The sequence below is a fragment of the Hipposideros armiger genome, unplaced genomic scaffold, assembly GCF_001890085.2.
Source record: "Hipposideros armiger isolate ML-2016 unplaced genomic scaffold, ASM189008v1 scaffold_695, whole genome shotgun sequence".
NCBI classification, from domain to species: Eukaryota; Metazoa; Chordata; class Mammalia; order Chiroptera; family Hipposideridae; genus Hipposideros; species Hipposideros armiger.
This window is the reverse complement of record NW_017732045.1, coordinates 1,090,516-1,108,762: the sequence shown is the minus strand read 5'-3', so window position 1 is coordinate 1,108,762 and position 18,247 is coordinate 1,090,516. Positions and strand designations below refer to the sequence as shown.

Sequence of the window (18,247 nt, the reverse complement as noted above, 5' to 3'; positions counted from 1 at the left end):
AGTGAAGCAATGTCCTCCACAACTAGACTGAAGAACAAAAGGACAGCAACTTGTCTGTTCCCCTTCCCCCAATTCCCCAGCGCTGTTCTCATCCCCCAATTGCCCAACAATAACAACAACAAAATCTTTATAAAAGAAACATCCTGATTTCAGAATAGAATAAAAATGATCTGTGGGCCAAAAGAAAATGCCATTTTCCAGGTAAAAGTACCACTGAAAGTACTAAAATATAAAATTTTTTCTTTTCTTCCATAGTCTTGTGTCTCAGCTTGTTTTTAAATTTGTTATTTAATGTCAATTTAAAATAAAATTTTAAATTATTTGCATAAATTTGACCAATCTATATTGTACAAAGCCAGATCTAACTGCAAATACAAGAGCAATCAATTCGAATAGAGAATCACCGAATTACACATCTTGGGAAGGTGCCTCCAACCAGCCAGAAGAAGCAAAGTGAAACCAGGCTCAGGAAGGTAGCAGGAGAAAGAGAAGCCCCTCACCCTCACCCCCCACCACCGCACACAGCAAGCTCAAGGAGCACTTACTCATGCGCAGGGAAACTCATGGCCAATGTAGCTCCTACATGTACCTGGGGCCCCTTGCACTGGCGACTCTAGGCATGCATGCACTTAGGCCTGAAGGGTGCCGGGATCTACCTCCTGCCAGCTGCCCTACACCCCAGCCTGGGGTGGGATCTGGGGAAGTCAAGTCTCCCCTTTCCAAGAACCTGCCATCCCAAGTCACAGCATACTGATAAAGTCCCAGGATCTGTAAACCTCTGCTCCTGGACATGCAATGTACCTGGATCAAGGCTGACCTAGATGCTCACCCCCACCATTCTGGCCATTTACTGGGTGAAGTGCTATACTGCCAGCCCAGGGCAAGGATGGCTTCCATCCTGCCTGACCCTCACCCTCCTTGCACACACACCAGGAGGGCATCAGTGCATCATGGGATTCTCCAACAATGTGATCCAGCTGCCAGCCTACTCAAAGAGCATTAACAGCCATGGATATAGAAAGAGGCCAGGTAGGGCCTTGACCCTCGCCCTGCGGGGGAGGGGGAGCGAGAGCGAGTGTGAGCTGAGGCCCCAAGCCCAGTGTGGGTTTCATTGTCCCATCAATCTTCACTAACAAAAGAGCAGTTTGAAGGTCAAGTTGCCAAGAATTGGAGAACAGCCACAGAAGAGCAAGTAAACCAAGTGTGGGACCCTTCTGCGTGCAGGGCCCTGGGGACTAGAGCTAGCCCTGGCTACAGATGCCAGTAACAAGAGCGAGACTCTAGGAATGCTGATCTATTTGTAGTCAGGGAGAGTTTTGAGGCGCCTCATTAACAATTCGAGGCAGGATGCCAAGACAAATTTGATTTTTCTAAGCAAGCAGATGTCTAGTTAGTTACCAGAAATCTGGTTGAAAATGGAGTGTGAGTCACCAAGTACAAAGACGGGGAGGTGCTGGAGAGCGGACTTCTAATTGTGAGCTTGTGTGTGTGTGTGTTTTTTATCTTGGCTGCTGAAGGGACGGGGTGTTCTGCAGATGCAGAAGGAAGATAGACCACTGTCAGAAAAATCAGGGACCAGAGGGCACAGGGCAGACATTCAAGTATAAGGGAGTCACCCCCAATGTGGCATCCTACAATCTAGGGACACCCAGCCTCTAAGTAATGTCCACAACCATGCAAGGCCTCTGCTGAGGAGTAGCAATAGGAAATGGCTTCCCATATCACAGAGACATCTCTCGATGTTCTAAATGGGGGCAGAGGTGCCCACATATCTCATAGGTCGTGGAGTCTGCAGCCGGAATGGCAGTGTTGACTTGGAATCTTTTGGATTTCTCTAGAACACTCTGAGTGGGATCTGTCACCGTGATAGTCAAGAGGACTCATAAATTTGTTTTTAGCTTGAACTCAAGTCTGCTATTTTGTGGTCATTTTTTCATTTTGACTTGGGGCTTGATGCTACCCCAGTGTTTGGGGACAGAACACCCAGAATCTATAGAGCCCTGTTGCTTAGGTGGAGACTAAAGCTCTGAGGCAGAAAAGAACCAAGAGTGACTGGAAAGGGACTCCTTAAAATTCTTGAATTTCTTTCTCACCTTGAAGTGAGGAAGGCTTTCTAACTATGATGCAAAATGCAGACGCTAAGAAAGGAAATACTTTAAATCAAAAACAAAACTCAAACTGCTGTAAAACTCAAGAAACTGCTGTGTGGTTAAAAAAAAAAAAAGAAAACAGCTTAAGCAAATCTAAAGGCAAGTGAGGAGAGGAAGGGGAAAAAAAAGGTGACATATCCGTAAACGGTCAGTAAAGAAGAAAAAGCAACAACTCCATAGAAAAATGGGCAAAGATACAGAGTTGACAAGAAAGCTATACAAATAGCTCTTACAGATATGAAAAGATGCTCGATCTCAGGATAAGAGAAATACAAATGAATATTAGTCTGAAAACAGTTTTTTCATTTATGAGATTGTTTCTTAAAAATCCAAGAGCTTGATGATAACCTCTGTGAAGAGACTGTGGGGAGGCAAAAAGTTCTCACACCTTGTAGGTGGTTGTGTAAATTGGTACAGCCACAGGGGCAGGACTGTGTCCTTTCCTATCAAAGTGACAAATGCATAGCCCTTTGTACCTGGTCTCTTATGTCTGCCCCTCCAGACACGGCCTCCCCACTTCCCCGCCCTTTACTTTGCCCTGGGATCCTGTCTTCTGGAGGTACAGCCACCAGCATCCTTGTTCTCTGATTCCTGGTTGGGTTCAACCAACATGGAGCCCCCAGAGAAGGGAGGGAATATAGTGATGGGTGACTTATTTAATTAACCCTCAGCCCCTGCCCTGCACAGTCACCTTGGGCTGGCTGTGTCTGGCTTACATCTTAGATCCTCATACAGGACTCTGTCCTTTCTAAGTCCGGTTTTGGCGCCTTCCCTCTGCACCTCAAGCGCAGGGAGGTAGCAGCCCCCACTTTTGGTAGCTCCAGGTACTACATGTTTCCTTAGGATTTGCCTATATCCCCACTCACACATTCGATTAAAAACTTTCTCAAAACATCCTACGTGAATGAGCTGTTTCCTGCTGGCATCCTGACTGATATGCCCTTTTGTCTAGCAGTCCTACTTCTGGAAAGTTCGCCTTCACTTGGACTTGCCCATGTGCAGAATGATGCATGTCCAAGATAAGTAATTGCAGAAAATATTGGGAATAACTCAAATAGCCATTATAGGGACTGATTATATAAAGGATGCATGTCCGTAGAATAGACGATGCAACTATTTAGGAAAAAACAAGGAAATTCTCTTTGGTGATGATGTAGAAAGATCTCCTAAACATATTTTTAAATGGGAAAAGCAGGGAGGAAGTAACATAGATTTGTTTTTGCTTATGCATAAAGACATTCTGAAGAACTCACCAAAAAAGAAAAAAAAAAGTTTTCTAAAGGAAGCAAGACTCTTCACTATTTACTTTTTTGTATTTTTCTCTTTTTTCTTTCTTTTCATTTTTACTTTTTTGTATGTTTAAAATTTTGGAACCAAATGACTTTGTTATCTGTTCAAGAGTTGGATTTAAAATTTCTTCTGTCCAAGTAGGGGATTCGTCCCAGAAGCTGAGATCAGGCTGCTCGTGTGCATTGGGGTAAATGGTCCAGTTCCCTCCCAGGAGGGCAGAGGGAGCTGGGAGTTTCCTGCTCATCTTTCATTGTCTTGTGTTCAATCACTCTTAATTAGACACTTCAACATTTTGATCACCTAATATTGATTTCCTTTCAGATGTGAAAATAAAGGAAAGACTTATAAAATAACAAAGATGCTTTTGAGCCAGAATGCCTCGGCAATGAGAACACATAATTTGTATCTCATGGGTGAGTGTTACTTTTTATCATAGCTCTTATGGAAGCAAGCCTGTGAAGTCTTCATCACCAGTAGCGCTATTGAGGACCGAGTGTCAGCCTGCTCAATGTTACGGGCCAGATAGGATGCCTGTGCTGATGGTTTGGATGCAGGATGGGTTTCTGCCCTACTGTTATTTTTAGGAAAACAAACAATAAACAAGAATGACTTAAGGCTCAATAATGATGGGAATATCCTTGTATGTAATTTGAGGGGTAACTTCTCTTAATACCCTCATTCTGATCCAGGGTGGAATTTATCACCCTACTCCTATATTTGGAAAGAGGCCAAACCCCTTATTTCCTACCAGTGTCACCAGACTGAAAAGTCATCTCCGAACTTTAGTTTCCACACTTCGTTTATTATCAGTTTTTTCCTGTGGTCCTATTCATGGCTTTTCTCTACCTTTTTATTGATTTCTGTTTCAGTATTACTATGTCATTTGTCTTATCATTTATGAGTGGGACACTTCTCCCCTGAGCATGACTGCCCATGCATTGGAATGTATAAATAACACCACTGGCTTCCACCCAGGAAAAATGCCAGCAACACTTCCCCCAACTCATTGTGACATCCAGAAAGCAAATGAAAGGCCCAACTTCCATCACTAACACCTTTCTTCCTCTGCCACCCTTGATAAATATCTTTACCTTTAAAGTTTATTAATTAGCAACATGCTTATTCATGTTCTGAGAAGTTTTCCAGACAGATAACTGCTTCTCGGGCCCCTCCGTCAGCCAGCCGACCCTTGTTATTATTGTCAGTTCCCAAACAGATCTTATTTTGGATCTACTCAGAACTAAATCCTTGGACCACGTGACCAATATCAACTCTCTAAGAACCATTAACTGCAGCATTTTTTTTTTAGCCCAAGAAAGTCTCAGTCCGATATTAATACATGTGTGTAAAAGAATGCCAGACTCAGCAACAATTATACACGGAGCCCAGAGAAAGCGTTGTTGTTTGTCTAACGTGTTTTTTCTTCTTCCTAGTGTACATCAGCCTCATGTTTGGTGTTTTCCAAGCTTTGCCTGGTAAGAGATTTTCTTAGCTTGACTAAATTTTATAATATAAGGGTCAGAGTGTTGGGTGACTCTAAGGGTTCAGAAGTCTAAAAGGTGGGAAATTTGATTTCTGATCGCAGGTCTGTTCCTGTAGGCAGGAAGAATCGGGTCATGAGGGAGGGGGGAGAAAAGGAAGACAGCCAGCATAGCAGTTAAGGAAAAAGCCCTCTACGGTCCGGCCAGAACTGGGTCTCTGTGGCGCGCGGTGGCTGGAGAGAGAGAATCTGGGCACCATCTTGCCCCTTAAGGCGAACTTTAGCTGATTATAATGCTATTAACATGGCAGCCAAGAAAAATCTTCACCCTCTGTGTTGCCAAGGCAGTTCCCAAAGAGCCAACTAAGGACAAAAATGCCCCCTCCTGACGGGAAGGAGTGGTCAGCAAGGACCCACATAAGAATGCCTGCCTCACCACCCTTAAGAACGGACTAGTCCACTCTTTCATTTTTTTATGTAATAAATTGCCAGGCCCCACCTGTCTTCAGTGCAGCTGCTCTTCCCCGAGCCTGCCCTCTCGCCATCCTGAGAGCGTACTGTCCTTTTCTAATAAATTTGCTCGCTTGACTTCACTCGGTGCGTCCTTGAATTCTTTCCCGTGACGAACACCAAGAATCCATTTTCAGCAGCAGAGCCATTGCCCATTTTGTTTAAATCCTTTTTCTCAAATACTTTCTTTGTAAAAGGAGCTTAAATTAGCCAAGTCTGGTTTTCACATTTGTCTCACAAAACTATTATAAGAAGTTAACAATAGGGATCATTTTCAAACCCCTTAAAAAAATACCCAGTTTAAAACCCCTTAACAGAAGCATGAAGACACACAGACTATGCCCAACAAACATGACCCAGAAACTGTTTCCCTTTAATTTGTACTCTTCCACCTGTTATCCGATACCTGGTACCAGGTAAAGGAAAATAATTTTTTTAACTAAACTTGCCCACATATATAAATCTGTCCACAGAACTTCACTATGCATTAAACATGTGTCCAGCCTTGTGATGAGCTGGGGAGTGAAGAGTTGGCAATCAAGAAGCAAAGGCCCAGGTCCTAACCACAGGAAACTTAGATGATCTTAAAAGTTTTAACTATGTAAGGCAGGATTTAACAAACAGAGCTTTAGAGACTCATTTGCTGCAGCCACTTCCCAGCTGCCTAACATTGTATAACTCAACTCCTCCATTTCATGGCCTGTAGAATGGGTCTGTGAATAGCAGCTACTTCAGCGTTGTTATGGGCGTTAATGCCTAAAAGGGTCTGGACGCATTATTCTCTCCCTGCCCTCTGTAATGGGGACTGATTTGAGTGGGGGGAATTCATAGGAGGAAAGGCTTGCAGTGGGCTGAGCTGCTTAGGGAGGCCTGCAGGAAGAGTTGGAAGTTGAGTGGAGAGAATGGGTTGGCGCAGGACATCCTGGATGATTTTGATCCAGTGAGCTACTGAGAGCCACTGATAACTGGATGAATTCAGATGCAGTTTACACAGTGCTGACCGCCTGCTTCCTGAGCTGATCTGCTCATTAATTAGTTGTATTCATTCATGTCTCATGTCCAGTAAAACGGTTTCCTTCTTGTGTTTCCAAGAACCCTGGGCTCTGCAGAGGACTTTGCTATAAGTGGGGGCTCCAGATCCCTAGACACAGCCTGGACAGTGGCCAAGCTACATCTCTGGATTCGGATTTCAGTGTTTCTTTTTTTTTTTCTCCTGTTTTCTTTAGATTTTTCACAGGATGCTTGCATTTTCAAGATGACATTAAGAAATTTCCGGGTAATTTTATCATGGGAATTAAAAAATCATTCCATTGTACCAACTCACTATACATTGTGGTACACAATCATGAGGTTAGTTTGACATTTCGTTTTTCTCTTGCTAAATATCTTTCTGTTGTGTGGTTGGAAAAGTCATGACGCATGTTTGCGACAGATGGCACCAGTTCATTTTTGGAAGTACTAGAGTCATTCGCATCTATGTTATTGCTATGTCATTTGACAGCTGACAGTTCTAGCTTCATTCTAAAAAAAAAATGGAGCGATTTGGTTGAGTTTTGGAGATTTTTACAACAAGTTGAAGATGGAAGACCATACTGTGCATTTTCGCGATATTTTACTGTTTTACTTCCATAAAGGGAAGAACGCACATCAAGCTTGTGAAAAGTTGCATAAAGTTTAAGGTGACAATGCTCTACAAGAACGCCAACAATGGTTCACGAAATTCTGTGCTGGTGATTTTGATCTCAATGACACTCCTTGGTCAGGGAGGCCCACCGAGGTTGATGCTGACAAAATAAAGGCATTGATCGAGTCAAACCCACGTTACACGACACGAGAGATTGCAGAAACATTGAACATCCATCATTCAAGCATTCACGACCACCTAAAGAAGCTGGGATACATAAGGAAGCTCGATATTTGGGTTCCAAATGAACTCAAAGAAGTTCATTTGACGGCGCATATAAGCATCTGCAATATGCTCACTAAACGTGAGGAACAGGATCCTTTTTTGAAACGACTGATAACTGGTGTTGAGAAGTGGATTGTTTACAACAATGTGGTGTGCAAACTGTCTTGGTCCCGACATGATGATTCGCCTCAAACGACATCAAAAGCAGACATTCATCAGAGGAAGGTTATGCTTTCGGTGTGGTGAGATTTTAAAGTTGTCATGTTTTTTGAGCTCCTACCTGATTGTTTGGATCCTACCAAGGAACCAAACAATTTGAATGTGTACTGTTGGCAATTGGACAGTTTGAACGAATCCATCAACCAGAAATGTCCAGAGCTTGTAAAGGAGTTGTGTTCCATCGCAACAACGTGAGACCACACACAATTTTGATCACCTGTCAAAAATTATTGGAGCTTGGATGGGATGTGTTACCACACCCACCATACTCGCCTGACCTTGCGCCGTCAGACTTCCCCTTGTTTCGCTCTCTTCAAAACTCCTTGCGTGGTGTAACGTTCAATTCAAATGAGGCTGTAAATCAGCACCTTGTTCAGTTTTTCGCCAATAAAGACAGGTTCTTCTATGAACGAGGAATTATGAAGCTCACTGAAAGATGGCAAAAGGTTATCGAACAAAACAGGCAATATATCATTGATTGATCTTTGTTCTTTATATAAATAAATGACCTTTCAAAAACAGAGACAAAATACGTCATGACTTTTCCGACAATCCAATACATCAAAATGTTAACTATGGTTAATTGCAGATTAGGCAATTAATAATAGGTGATTTTTATTTTCTTTTTACTTTCCAACTTTTCTAAGCAAATAGGTTTCCTTATATAATCAAGAAAAAGATGTTTAAAAACAAATGCAATCTGCTTTAAGAGGTAAAGAACTTAGAAGTTGTCACTCCCCATCTCACAACAGGAGAAAAGCTGAAGCAACTAAAAATTAACAACTCTTAGATTCATCAGTAAATTGATTATGTGGGAGTGGGGAAAAGGTGACCTTGTGACAGTGTCTCTCACTCTCTCTCATTCAGAGCTTTAAAAGTCCAAAGACAAAACACAAATCCACTTTTAATTAAATTGAATAGCAATTCAAAGCTATTTTTGATAAAGCTCATATTTATAACCAAAGCCAGTTTCTACAGGTCAAAGTCTCAGAAGCAAAATAATTATTGTGTATGGCTTTCACAATTATTTCTCTAATTTAGTAAGTCTGAATGTGCAAAAGTAGTATGTTTTCTGAGGACAGGAGTTCTGGTGACCATACTGTTGGTGTGTGTTCACTTTTCATTGCTCAGGGAGGCACATGCACACCCAAAAGTTGCCTGGCCCCAACTAGAAAAGGCTCGAGTCCAAAGTCCAGCTTGGTCACTAACCAGCTGTGACTCTGGGCATGGAATGCAGCCTCTCTGAGCTAATCCTTCTACTTAGGGGTTGCTGCAAGGATGAGTGATATAATGGACAGAGCCTCGCGCAACAGTCATCTTCCTAAGTCATCGTTTTGGTCTAGTACAGCGGTTCTCAGCCTTCCTAATACCGCGACCCCTTAATACAGTTCCTCATGTTGTGGTGACCCCCAACCATAAAATTATTTTCGTTGCTACTCTATAACTGTAATTTTGCTACTGTTATGAATCGTAATGTAAATATCTTTTTGTTTTCCGATGATCTTAGGCGACCCCTGTGAAAGGGTCGTTCGACCCCCAAAGGGGTCGCAACCCACAGGTTGAGAACCGCTGGCACTCCTCAGAGTGCCCCGTTCATTGTTTATTGGCTTACAGCTGTTACTACTGCCAACCGACATGGCAGAGGGCCTTTGGCGAGTTTCTCCTTGGTCCCTACTGAGACTTAAGTTTCTCTCTGCAGTAGGCAGTCACATGTATCGCCCACCTACCTTTCTGAAGCTCAAGAAGTCAGATGTCCATGTTGTCCCTGTGTTGCACAGGCTGACTTAGGACTGGACTGAGTAGTCCTCAGCAGGAGAGAGGGGGCCTCCGGGAGGGCAGTCATTCTCCCTGAGGTCTGGGGCTTCTACCAGGAAAGCCCAAGGTTTGCACATTCATTCATCCAGCAGATATTTACTGAACACCTGCTACATGCCAGGAGGTCCAACTGTGAACCCAAGTCCCTGCCTAACTGGTGCAAACATTCTGAAAGTAGGCACAGACGTCAATAAACAAAGATATTATAAAATGTGGCAGGTGGTGGTAAATGGTGTGAATAAAAATAGAGAAGGGGGTCCGCGGAGAGGGGGTGCACAAGACGGGGTAAGGACTTCCGTTTTCTTTTTTTTTAAGATTTTATTGGGGAACTGGGAGAGGGGAACAGCCAAGTTGTTGTTCTTCAATCTTCGTTGTGCAGGGTGCCAGTCGCCATCTGGCTTCCCGTCGGCAGCTCGTGGCCTCTAAGCTCAAGGTGCTGAGTTGAGTCTTAGTTGCGGGTGGGCATAGCCCACCATCAAACAGGCAATCTTGTTGCTACACCACCTGAGCCATCCTGCCACCTGTTAGCAGCTCAGCAACAGCTCAGTTTGGGTACAGCGTCACTAGCCCATGTGGGAATCGAACCGGCGGCCCTGTTGCTCAGAGCCCGCACTGTTAAGCCAACTCTCAACCAACTGAGCCACTCGGCCGGCCTCAGGAGTTCCATTTTCTATGAGTTGCTTAGGCCAGATGACTCAGTATGTTGATATTTGAGCAGAATCACGAAGGAATGAGGAAGTGGGGCATGGAGTTAATACATTCTTATCACATAAATGCTAAAGTTTTCCTTTTACCATTTCTTTTCCTTTCAAAGTAAACAAGATGATATGAAGGCTGTTAAGGACTGTGCAAATATCACGGGATCATTTTGTGACCTAACAGATGTGTGGGAAAACATGTCCGAGAATTACATCCCCAGACTCGTTGGGTCCCGAGGGAACGCAACGCTGGTCAATTGCTCGGGCTCCATCTTCCCACCGCTGAACAGTAAGTGGGTCTCTGTTTATCATCTCCACCCTTTCCATCAAGATCATCATCCTTTTCTCTGCCATGAAGTAGGCAGGCCTGCAGAGGTGTTTCAGACTCCAGGCTAGGTTCACTTCCTGGCCCTCTGACTTCCTACCTCCGTAACTGTGGAGTAGCTACTTTGTTTCTCTGAGCCTCAGTTTTCTGGTCCAGAAAGTGGAGCGATGGTTAGTCAATGGTTAGTCAATGTCTGTAGAAGGCAGATATTCAGGCGGTAGCAGCTACCACTGATTGGTTTGTTTTACAGCATGACGGGTCGTGGGGAGTAAGGTTCCCATGGCCGGTTATCTGAGTTGTGACAACTCTTTGGGCCAGTGTTTTCCTTAACACTGCAACCCCTCCCCCAGATCATAACCCAGTAGCTGTTTTACAATAAAGGCCCAGCTGTGCGTGCACATGGGGCCCAGACTCAGAGAAGACTGGAGCCCAAGTGGGTCTGCCCTTTTCTCTTTCTCCGTGACCAGAGTCAGCTTCCTATGGCACCTGTGTTAACTGCACCAGAGAGGTTGTCACTGGCCCTCAGCCACACCCCGTCACTTTTTCAGTGTCCTAATATGTAACCTGTTTCCAAAAAAAAGATTGGGTGTTAGCTTCCTGTTAAAGGCTGTGTGGGTGCGTATTCCCACCGACAAAGTGATAATGACAGCTGATCCCAATTTAGCAAACAACTTAGAGACTTATGACATTCACTGGAATTATTTGTGTGTGTCGGTGTGTGTGTAAATAGACGTATCTGTGTGTCCACATAGAAAAGAAAGAAAAGCACAATTTATAGATCATGGTATTCAGACCTTCACAGAAGGTATATTAAAACAATAATGCGATATCATTTTTTAAGACTCAAAATGGCAGATATTAGAGATATGCAAATGCCCAGATTTGAGGAAACATTGGGAGTGTGCTTGGGCACAGTCTTTCTGAAGGTATTTGGCAGCAAGTATTAAAAACCTTAACACGTGTCTGCTGTCATCCAGATTTTCTCTTTACTAACTTGTCCTAAAGAAACTATGGACAAATGCAGAGATTTAGCTCCAAGAATACTCAAGAAGACACAAGATTCTATTCAGAAAAATTAAGAGTCAATCTAAATGTTCAAAACAGTGAATTAGTGAAATCATGGTACACCCACTCAGCAGAATAGAATTAGCCATGAAAATTTATGAGGAAGATCAGGGGTCAGCCAACTTTCTGTGAAGGGCCAGAGAAAAAAAAAATGCCTTACACTTTATGGGCCACATATGGTCTCTGTCACATATTCATTTGTTTACAACTGTTTCAAAAATAAAAACCATTCTGAACTTGGAGGCTGTGCAGAAACTCAACCCACAAGCCATCCATAGTTTGCCAGTCCTTGATGTAGATAAGTACATATTAATATGTTTATGAAATAAGTGAAAATATATTCTATGCAAAACAGTGTGTGTAAGAATGATTTCATTTTAGTTTAGGTATATGTATATGTATGTGTGTGTATATATATACACTAGTTCAATTTATATATGCCTACATACATACAGCATGGACAAAAGATGATTAACCACATTCAGGAACAATTAATTGTCTATCTGTATTTTCTGATACTTCTACAATGGTTATGTGTTATTATAATATGGGCAGAAGAAGTCATTTTTACTTTTGTGTTTAGACTACAGCCTGAAAATTGGGGAAGTACTGACTTGCATCCCAAAATCGATCTTCCATTTCTTGTGGTAATGTTAAGCAAATCACTTCACTTTAATTGTTCCCAGTTTTTCACCAATAAAAACATAGAGCCCATGCCTCAGCTAGGGCCATAGGCAGAGTAATAGGAAGATAGCTGGGAAGAAGTAAGGTGGTATCATGACAATGGGAACCATCATTGAGTGACCCTGGGGTTTGTTTTTGACTTTGTTTTCTGAACAGTGTCTTTGGAACCACCAAACTTTGAGATTATTCGTTTTACTGACCACATTAAAGTGAGAGTGAAATTTCCGCCCGACATACCCAAGATACTACGTGGGGAAGAATTACATTTTTACTTATCACTTGTCATCGAAGAAGAGTCAGGAGAAATTGTTAAGAAGGTAAGTGGTCAAAACAGTTCTGCGTTGGCAATGAATAATACATTGGACTCTCTTAAAAAAAAAAAGACATTTGTAATGATTTGAGCAATTAAAACAAGGGTCTGGGTCAGCGTGTCCGATTTCAGGAGAGAAGTCTCCATAGTGCATTCACTTTGGAAATACGTTGACTTAGCCCACCTGCGTGGTCTTCTTTCAGAGAATAAGTCACAACATCAAGGAACACAACAGAAGAGAGAGAGGTGTGTGGTGTAGACGGGAAGAACAGGCATATTTCAGCATGTCAGGGTGAGATTTGCTTTCAAAGGGATGGTTTAGCCGCATGTAAAAAGCATCTGTGTCTACCAGTCCAGCCCTCATGCATTGTAAGGGAAATGGCTCTTTCTGGCAATTCTGTTCCCTCCTGACTTCCCCGAAAGACCTAACTCAATGTCAGTCACCTCGGGGTGATCTGGCATTAGACAGACCTGGATCTTATGTTATTCGCTCACTTAGAAAGCTGGAATGAGTGAAAACGGACAAACTGTGCTTGCTGGTGGGCCTTGCTGAAATACCAGCTTATGTTTGCATAGCCCTTGGCCAATTATAAAAGCTTTGCAGGTAATGCCAGCCCACCAACTATCAGGGGCAGGGGCATTTCAGGCAGAGGGCACAGGGAGTCAGAGGTCCTGAGGCTGGAGTGGTCCCAGTGGGTTTGAGAAGCAGGGAGCTGGAATGGAGTGACCGAGACAAGAGAATTGAGGGAGATGACGTCAGGGAGGTAAGGGAGCTGGATCTTGTAGGGCCTTGTGGATCTGAGTCTTTGGAGTATGATGGAAGCCACTAGAAGACCCAAGGCCTTAACAGGGCATCCTGGTGCTGTTAAGAATAGACCGAAGGGGCCAAAGGCGGAATTTGAGAGACCAGTTAAGAGACTGGTAACTTCTTAATAGGAATTAGCAAATTATATAATTATTACAATATTTTCTTTAATATTCACCTGGATTATAACCAACACCCTAATCCTGTGATTAGGAAAAGGGAACAAAAATAACAAAGGAAACACTAAGCTTATGTAGCTTAGAGACTGTATCAGGTTTCGTTCATTATCATATTCCAGTCATGTCTAATTTATATTCCATCCATGAGCTACTAACTCTATTTTAGATTATTTCTAAAATAAGACACCTATGCTTATTAGGATATTGACAACACTGTAAGAGGAAAGCTATCATTCATAAGCATCTTCATTAAAGAAAATTAGTTTTTAAATTAAATTAGATCAGGAAAAAAAAAAAGCTGGTGTTATGTAGGTGACAGACAGTGGTGGCTTAGACCACTTGGCAGTAATAAGAAACTGTCAGATTCTGCATATATTTTGCAAGTGACACCAACAGTATTTTCAGATGAACTGATGTGCACATGGTGAGGAAAGAGAGAAGTTAGGACTCCCGACACTTTCAGCATGAGCACCTGGATGGATAGACAGAGCTGCCATTCATTAAAATGGTGAAGACTATGGACAGAGCTGCTGGATAGGTTGGATGTCAGTCGCTCATTCTTAGACATGTTCCATTTGAGGTACCTAGAAGGCATTCGGGGGGATACTGAGCAGGAGTCGAATGTACTAGGTCTGGAGTTCAGGGGAGCGGTCCTGCCCCGAGAGATGTTCTGGGGAGCGTTGGCTTCTTGGTATGTCCTGAAAGTCTTGAGACCAAGTGAGATCACCTGGAGGTGGTCATGCATAGAGAAGAGAAGACATCCAAGGACAGAGCCCTGGAGGACTCCAAAATGTAGAGATCTAGCAAATGAGGAGGAAACAGCCAAAGAGACTGAGAAGGAACAACCAGTATGGTGGGAGGAGAAGTAGGTGGCAGTGATGTCCTGGTAGATGAGAGAAGAGAGTTCCGGAAGGAGAAAGAGATCCGCTGAGTCAAGTGCTATAAACAGGACAAGTTAGAAGAGGATTATGAATTGGGTATTGGATTTAGGCTCATGGAAGTCACGGTGACCTTGATAAGAGTGGTTTTGGTGGAGTAAAGACCTGGTGGGGCTGGATTCAAGCAAGAGAAGGAAGAGAGACTTTAGAGAGTGAGTAGAGCTAATTCCTCTGAGGAGTTTTTCTATAAGGGGAAGGAGAGAGATGTTATGGTAGCTGGAGGGGAAAGGGGGTCAAGGGAGGGAATTTTTAAGATGGGAGAAATTATAGATAGAATGTTCCAGTGGGGGCTGTTGGAGCAGTGTCCCAGAAGAGATGACAGTGAATGGAATATCGTGAGCATGAGAGGGGGTTGGCCATGGCTGGGAGCAGGGACTGTGCACCTGAGTCATGGGGGAGGCCGACTGAGGCACACGGGATATAGGAGGGAGCAGGCATTGCAGACTTAATCAGGATCACACGATGGCAACGCCAGGTGTGGCGCCTAGATGTTGCGATGCTCAGCTACCCTTAAACTATTCACTGCAAGGCAAGAGCCCTCCCGCCATGATGCTGTTTATGCCTCTCTCCTCTTTGTCGTCTTCACTGCTTATTCGCCATGAATGAGCTTTTAGTTTGTTGGTTTGTTTTTAAATAATTCTCCTGCCTTCCAAATAGAAACTTGAAGAAAAACGTTATTACGGAAGGCTGTATTTGAACTGCCAGAAATCCTAATTTATAGAACTACTAGTAAGACTATACTTTGAAAGCTGGAAGGCATTATACAAAAGTTATTTTTCATGAAGGAGCCTTCATATCAGCTCTTCCATTCCAAAATGGAACAGAACTACCTGGGAAAGAAGAGGCAAGGTGTTTTAAGGGAGGAGACAGGGAACTAGACATCAGCCTCACTTCTGCCACAGACAAGCTGTGTAGCCTTGAGGAAAGTACTTAACCACTCTGAGCTGCAGTTCCCTTGGCTGGAGAATGGGAATCATACCTACTTTGCAGATTGTTTTGATAGTCCAATGAGTTAATATGCATGAAAGCACTTTCTGAAATGTAGACACATTACCATTAATAAAATAAGATAATCTTATGTTCTTATTTTTGCAAGCTTATCTTGTTGCAAGATAAGCTTGCAAACAATGACTTCATGGAGACCTTTATTCCTCATTGGGACTTTTTTTCCTCAATTGTAAAATGAAGTTGCTAGATGAGATTCCGTGGATTAAAATGTATGTGTGTCCACGTATATGTAGTTTTGTGATAAATTGCTTTCAGCAACTGACTTGTAAATACTTTTTCTTGCCAAGCCTGTGATATTTCTATCCCTATTTAAGATTTGAAGACGAATCCCCAAAGATATTCTTTGGGTCTGCCTCTAAATGAAATTCTACTCAAAAGTTTTACTGATTTTTTTTTTTTTGCTTATTTTGACAGCATAAACTGCAAATGAATGCAAAAACCATCACTGAAAATTTCACTTACGTCATCGACAACTTAATTCCAAACACAAGCTACTGTGTATCTGTTTATTTCGAGCCTACCGATCTGGGAAAAACAATGAAATCTCCCCCAAAATGTACCCTCCTTCCACCTGGAGAGGAATCAGGTATGACGGTTTTAGAAAACCCATGTTTTGCTCTTACTCAGAAGGAAACCCTATTTCAAGAAGACTGAAAATTGGGGCGCGCTAACGGGATTTCTTCTGCTGACGGCACATCACAGACATGTTTTCTGTGGGTCCTTCTGCACTAGGTGACGGAGTCACTTGTATGTTGCTATACCATAGGGACAAGCAGATAGCTACCTTTATATGGTCAGAAATCCTCCTGAAGTGGAAACGCTTTTATTTCAGGGAGTCGATCGAATGCAGTCCTGTGTGGCTTAGCTTGGGCATCATTCAAGCCAAGCGCTGGAGGAGGCAGCAGGTGTGCTGGAAGCACCTGGGGTGAAATGATGGCTGTGTGCGGCGAGGGTGGGTGGCTCATAGATCTGGCCTGGCCCTCCGGAATCTTGGCTGTTGCTCTCAGATGAAAAGGAAACTTGCCTGGGTAGATGAGATAGTCGCTGACAAGGCTGATAGCCCTTCTGTGGCACAGGCATCGGAAGGATAAACAGCGTGATCCCCGAACCTTCCTCCCGATGCAGTAGGTAGTGGTGAGAACAGTCAGGCTTAGGAACATTCATTGCTGCTTATTTTCCCAGAAACTCACTAGATCTCCATCTGTTTGGTCAAACGGTGAAAATCTATGAATGTCTCCCCCAAAGACACCTTTCTGAATTGCCTGACCCCAATGAGAGTTTCTTTAAAGTTCTGATTTACCAGAATAGAAACAAGACAAGGTGAGCTTGATAAGTGGCCGTAAGGGGTATGGCTTCTTTGGGGATGAAATGAACGACATTAAACAGTGCCTGGCTCATAAAGGTGCTTGGCATGATTTTATTCTCCAGGGTTCCTCAGAGTCGAACGATGCACAGACCAGTGTTAAAGGAAAAAGCATCTTAAACCTTTAGCTTAAATTATTTTGATACTGTCCGCTAAATGTGGGCAAACCCTAAACTGTGCATAGATTCTCTATGCCTGTAGCTCTTACAAACACATAAGCCCAAAACAAATTTACATATTATGTCCCAACACCAATTCTCTGGCATCAGCCCAATGGATGTCCAGTGGTTTCATTTATTTCTGACACGACCTACCCGGAGTTAGCGCAGGCCCCAGTTAAAGGGCACAGTCCCACAAGACTGCCCCCACTGTAGATGTCAGACTCGTCCTAGCCCCCCAGGCTACCCAGACCTCTGTCCAACCCAGCCACAAATTCAGGGGTTCCCATGACCTCCTCTCAGATTTAATAATTCTCGAGAATGACTTCTAGAACTCTGCAAAGCACTATACTTTTACCAGTTTATGATAAAGGATACAGGGGAACAGCCAGATGAAGGGTGCATAGTCTGGAAGGGTCCCAAGGGCCAGAGTTTTGAAGCCAGCAGAGCGAATCCACCAGAGTGGGGACTCAAGCCCTGCGCGAAGGAGGTTCTTGGCTTCAGGTAGGAAAGAATTTAGACATGAGCCAATAGAGTTTAAAGTGAAAGCTTATTTAGCAGAGAGTAAAAAAAGGCCACCCCACAGACGAAGTCTAGTCACTAGCGGAAGAGAGACCCCTCCAGCTCTCGGGGTAGGGTTTATGTGTGTTTCTGCAGATGTCTTCATATGGGGAAAAGGAGGAGAGAACAATGGTAACTTTAACTTGAACTTCTACAAGGTACAAGAAGAATAGGGGCAAGTTGATCTGTAACTTTTGTAAGGTACAGCCTTGGCTAGTTTGTAATAGGTTTAATTATGGGAGTGGACATTATAATGGAATCTCTTTGCCCAGTAGGCTTCAGGTGGTCTGTTCTGTGTGACTGAGTTCTGTGTCTGGTAGCACAAGGCTTGGAATCCAACCTCCTGCTTCCTTCTTTTGTAACAATAATCCTCATGTCCCTTCCCTATATTAGTTCTGCCCCCTGGGAATCAGGATACACCACTCTCCCAGTACTTCGATTAATTAATTGACCTGGAACTACCTGCCTTGCTGTCCAGAGTTTTTACTGGGTTTTTTGTTTGTTTGTTTTAAAGATTTTATTGGGGAATTGGAGGAGGGGAACAGACAAGTTGCTGTTCTTTTGTTCTTCAGTCTAATTGTGGAGGACGTCGCTTCACTGGCCCATGTTGGTATTATCATTGCACTCTTCCCGAATGAGGCAGATTGGTCTCCGGCCACTGGACGGCTGCTCACAGCAGCTCTTGGCAGCTCACGCTGGCTGCCGGCCACTCATGCCGGCTGCCAACCACTCACGGTAGCCCATGGCAACCCACTGCAGCCTACGCCGTCGCCGGTGACT

At 43.4% G+C, this 18,247-nt stretch overlaps 1 protein-coding gene across 3 annotated transcripts in view; it reads left to right on the top strand.

Annotated features, from left to right (window-relative positions):
* IFNAR2 (interferon alpha and beta receptor subunit 2) overlaps window positions 1–18,247 on the top strand; it is a 34,998-nt gene that overhangs the window by 2,247 nt on the left and 14,504 nt on the right. For 2 of the 3 annotated variants that reach the window (XM_019626961.1, XM_019626963.1), the window contains exons 2-7: window positions 3,762–3,853; window positions 4,874–4,915; window positions 6,657–6,780; window positions 10,188–10,360; window positions 12,302–12,462; window positions 15,800–15,971. In XM_019626961.1, the coding sequence (XP_019482506.1) occupies window positions 3,799–3,853; window positions 4,874–4,915; window positions 6,657–6,780; window positions 10,188–10,360; window positions 12,302–12,462; window positions 15,800–15,971 (727 nt within the window). In that variant the 5' untranslated portion in view covers window positions 3,762–3,798. Of the gene's footprint in view, window positions 1–3,761; window positions 3,854–4,873; window positions 4,916–6,656; window positions 6,781–10,187; window positions 10,361–12,301; window positions 12,463–15,799; window positions 15,972–18,247 lie in introns of those variants that run through there. The other variant, XM_019626962.1, reaches the window with a different exon arrangement.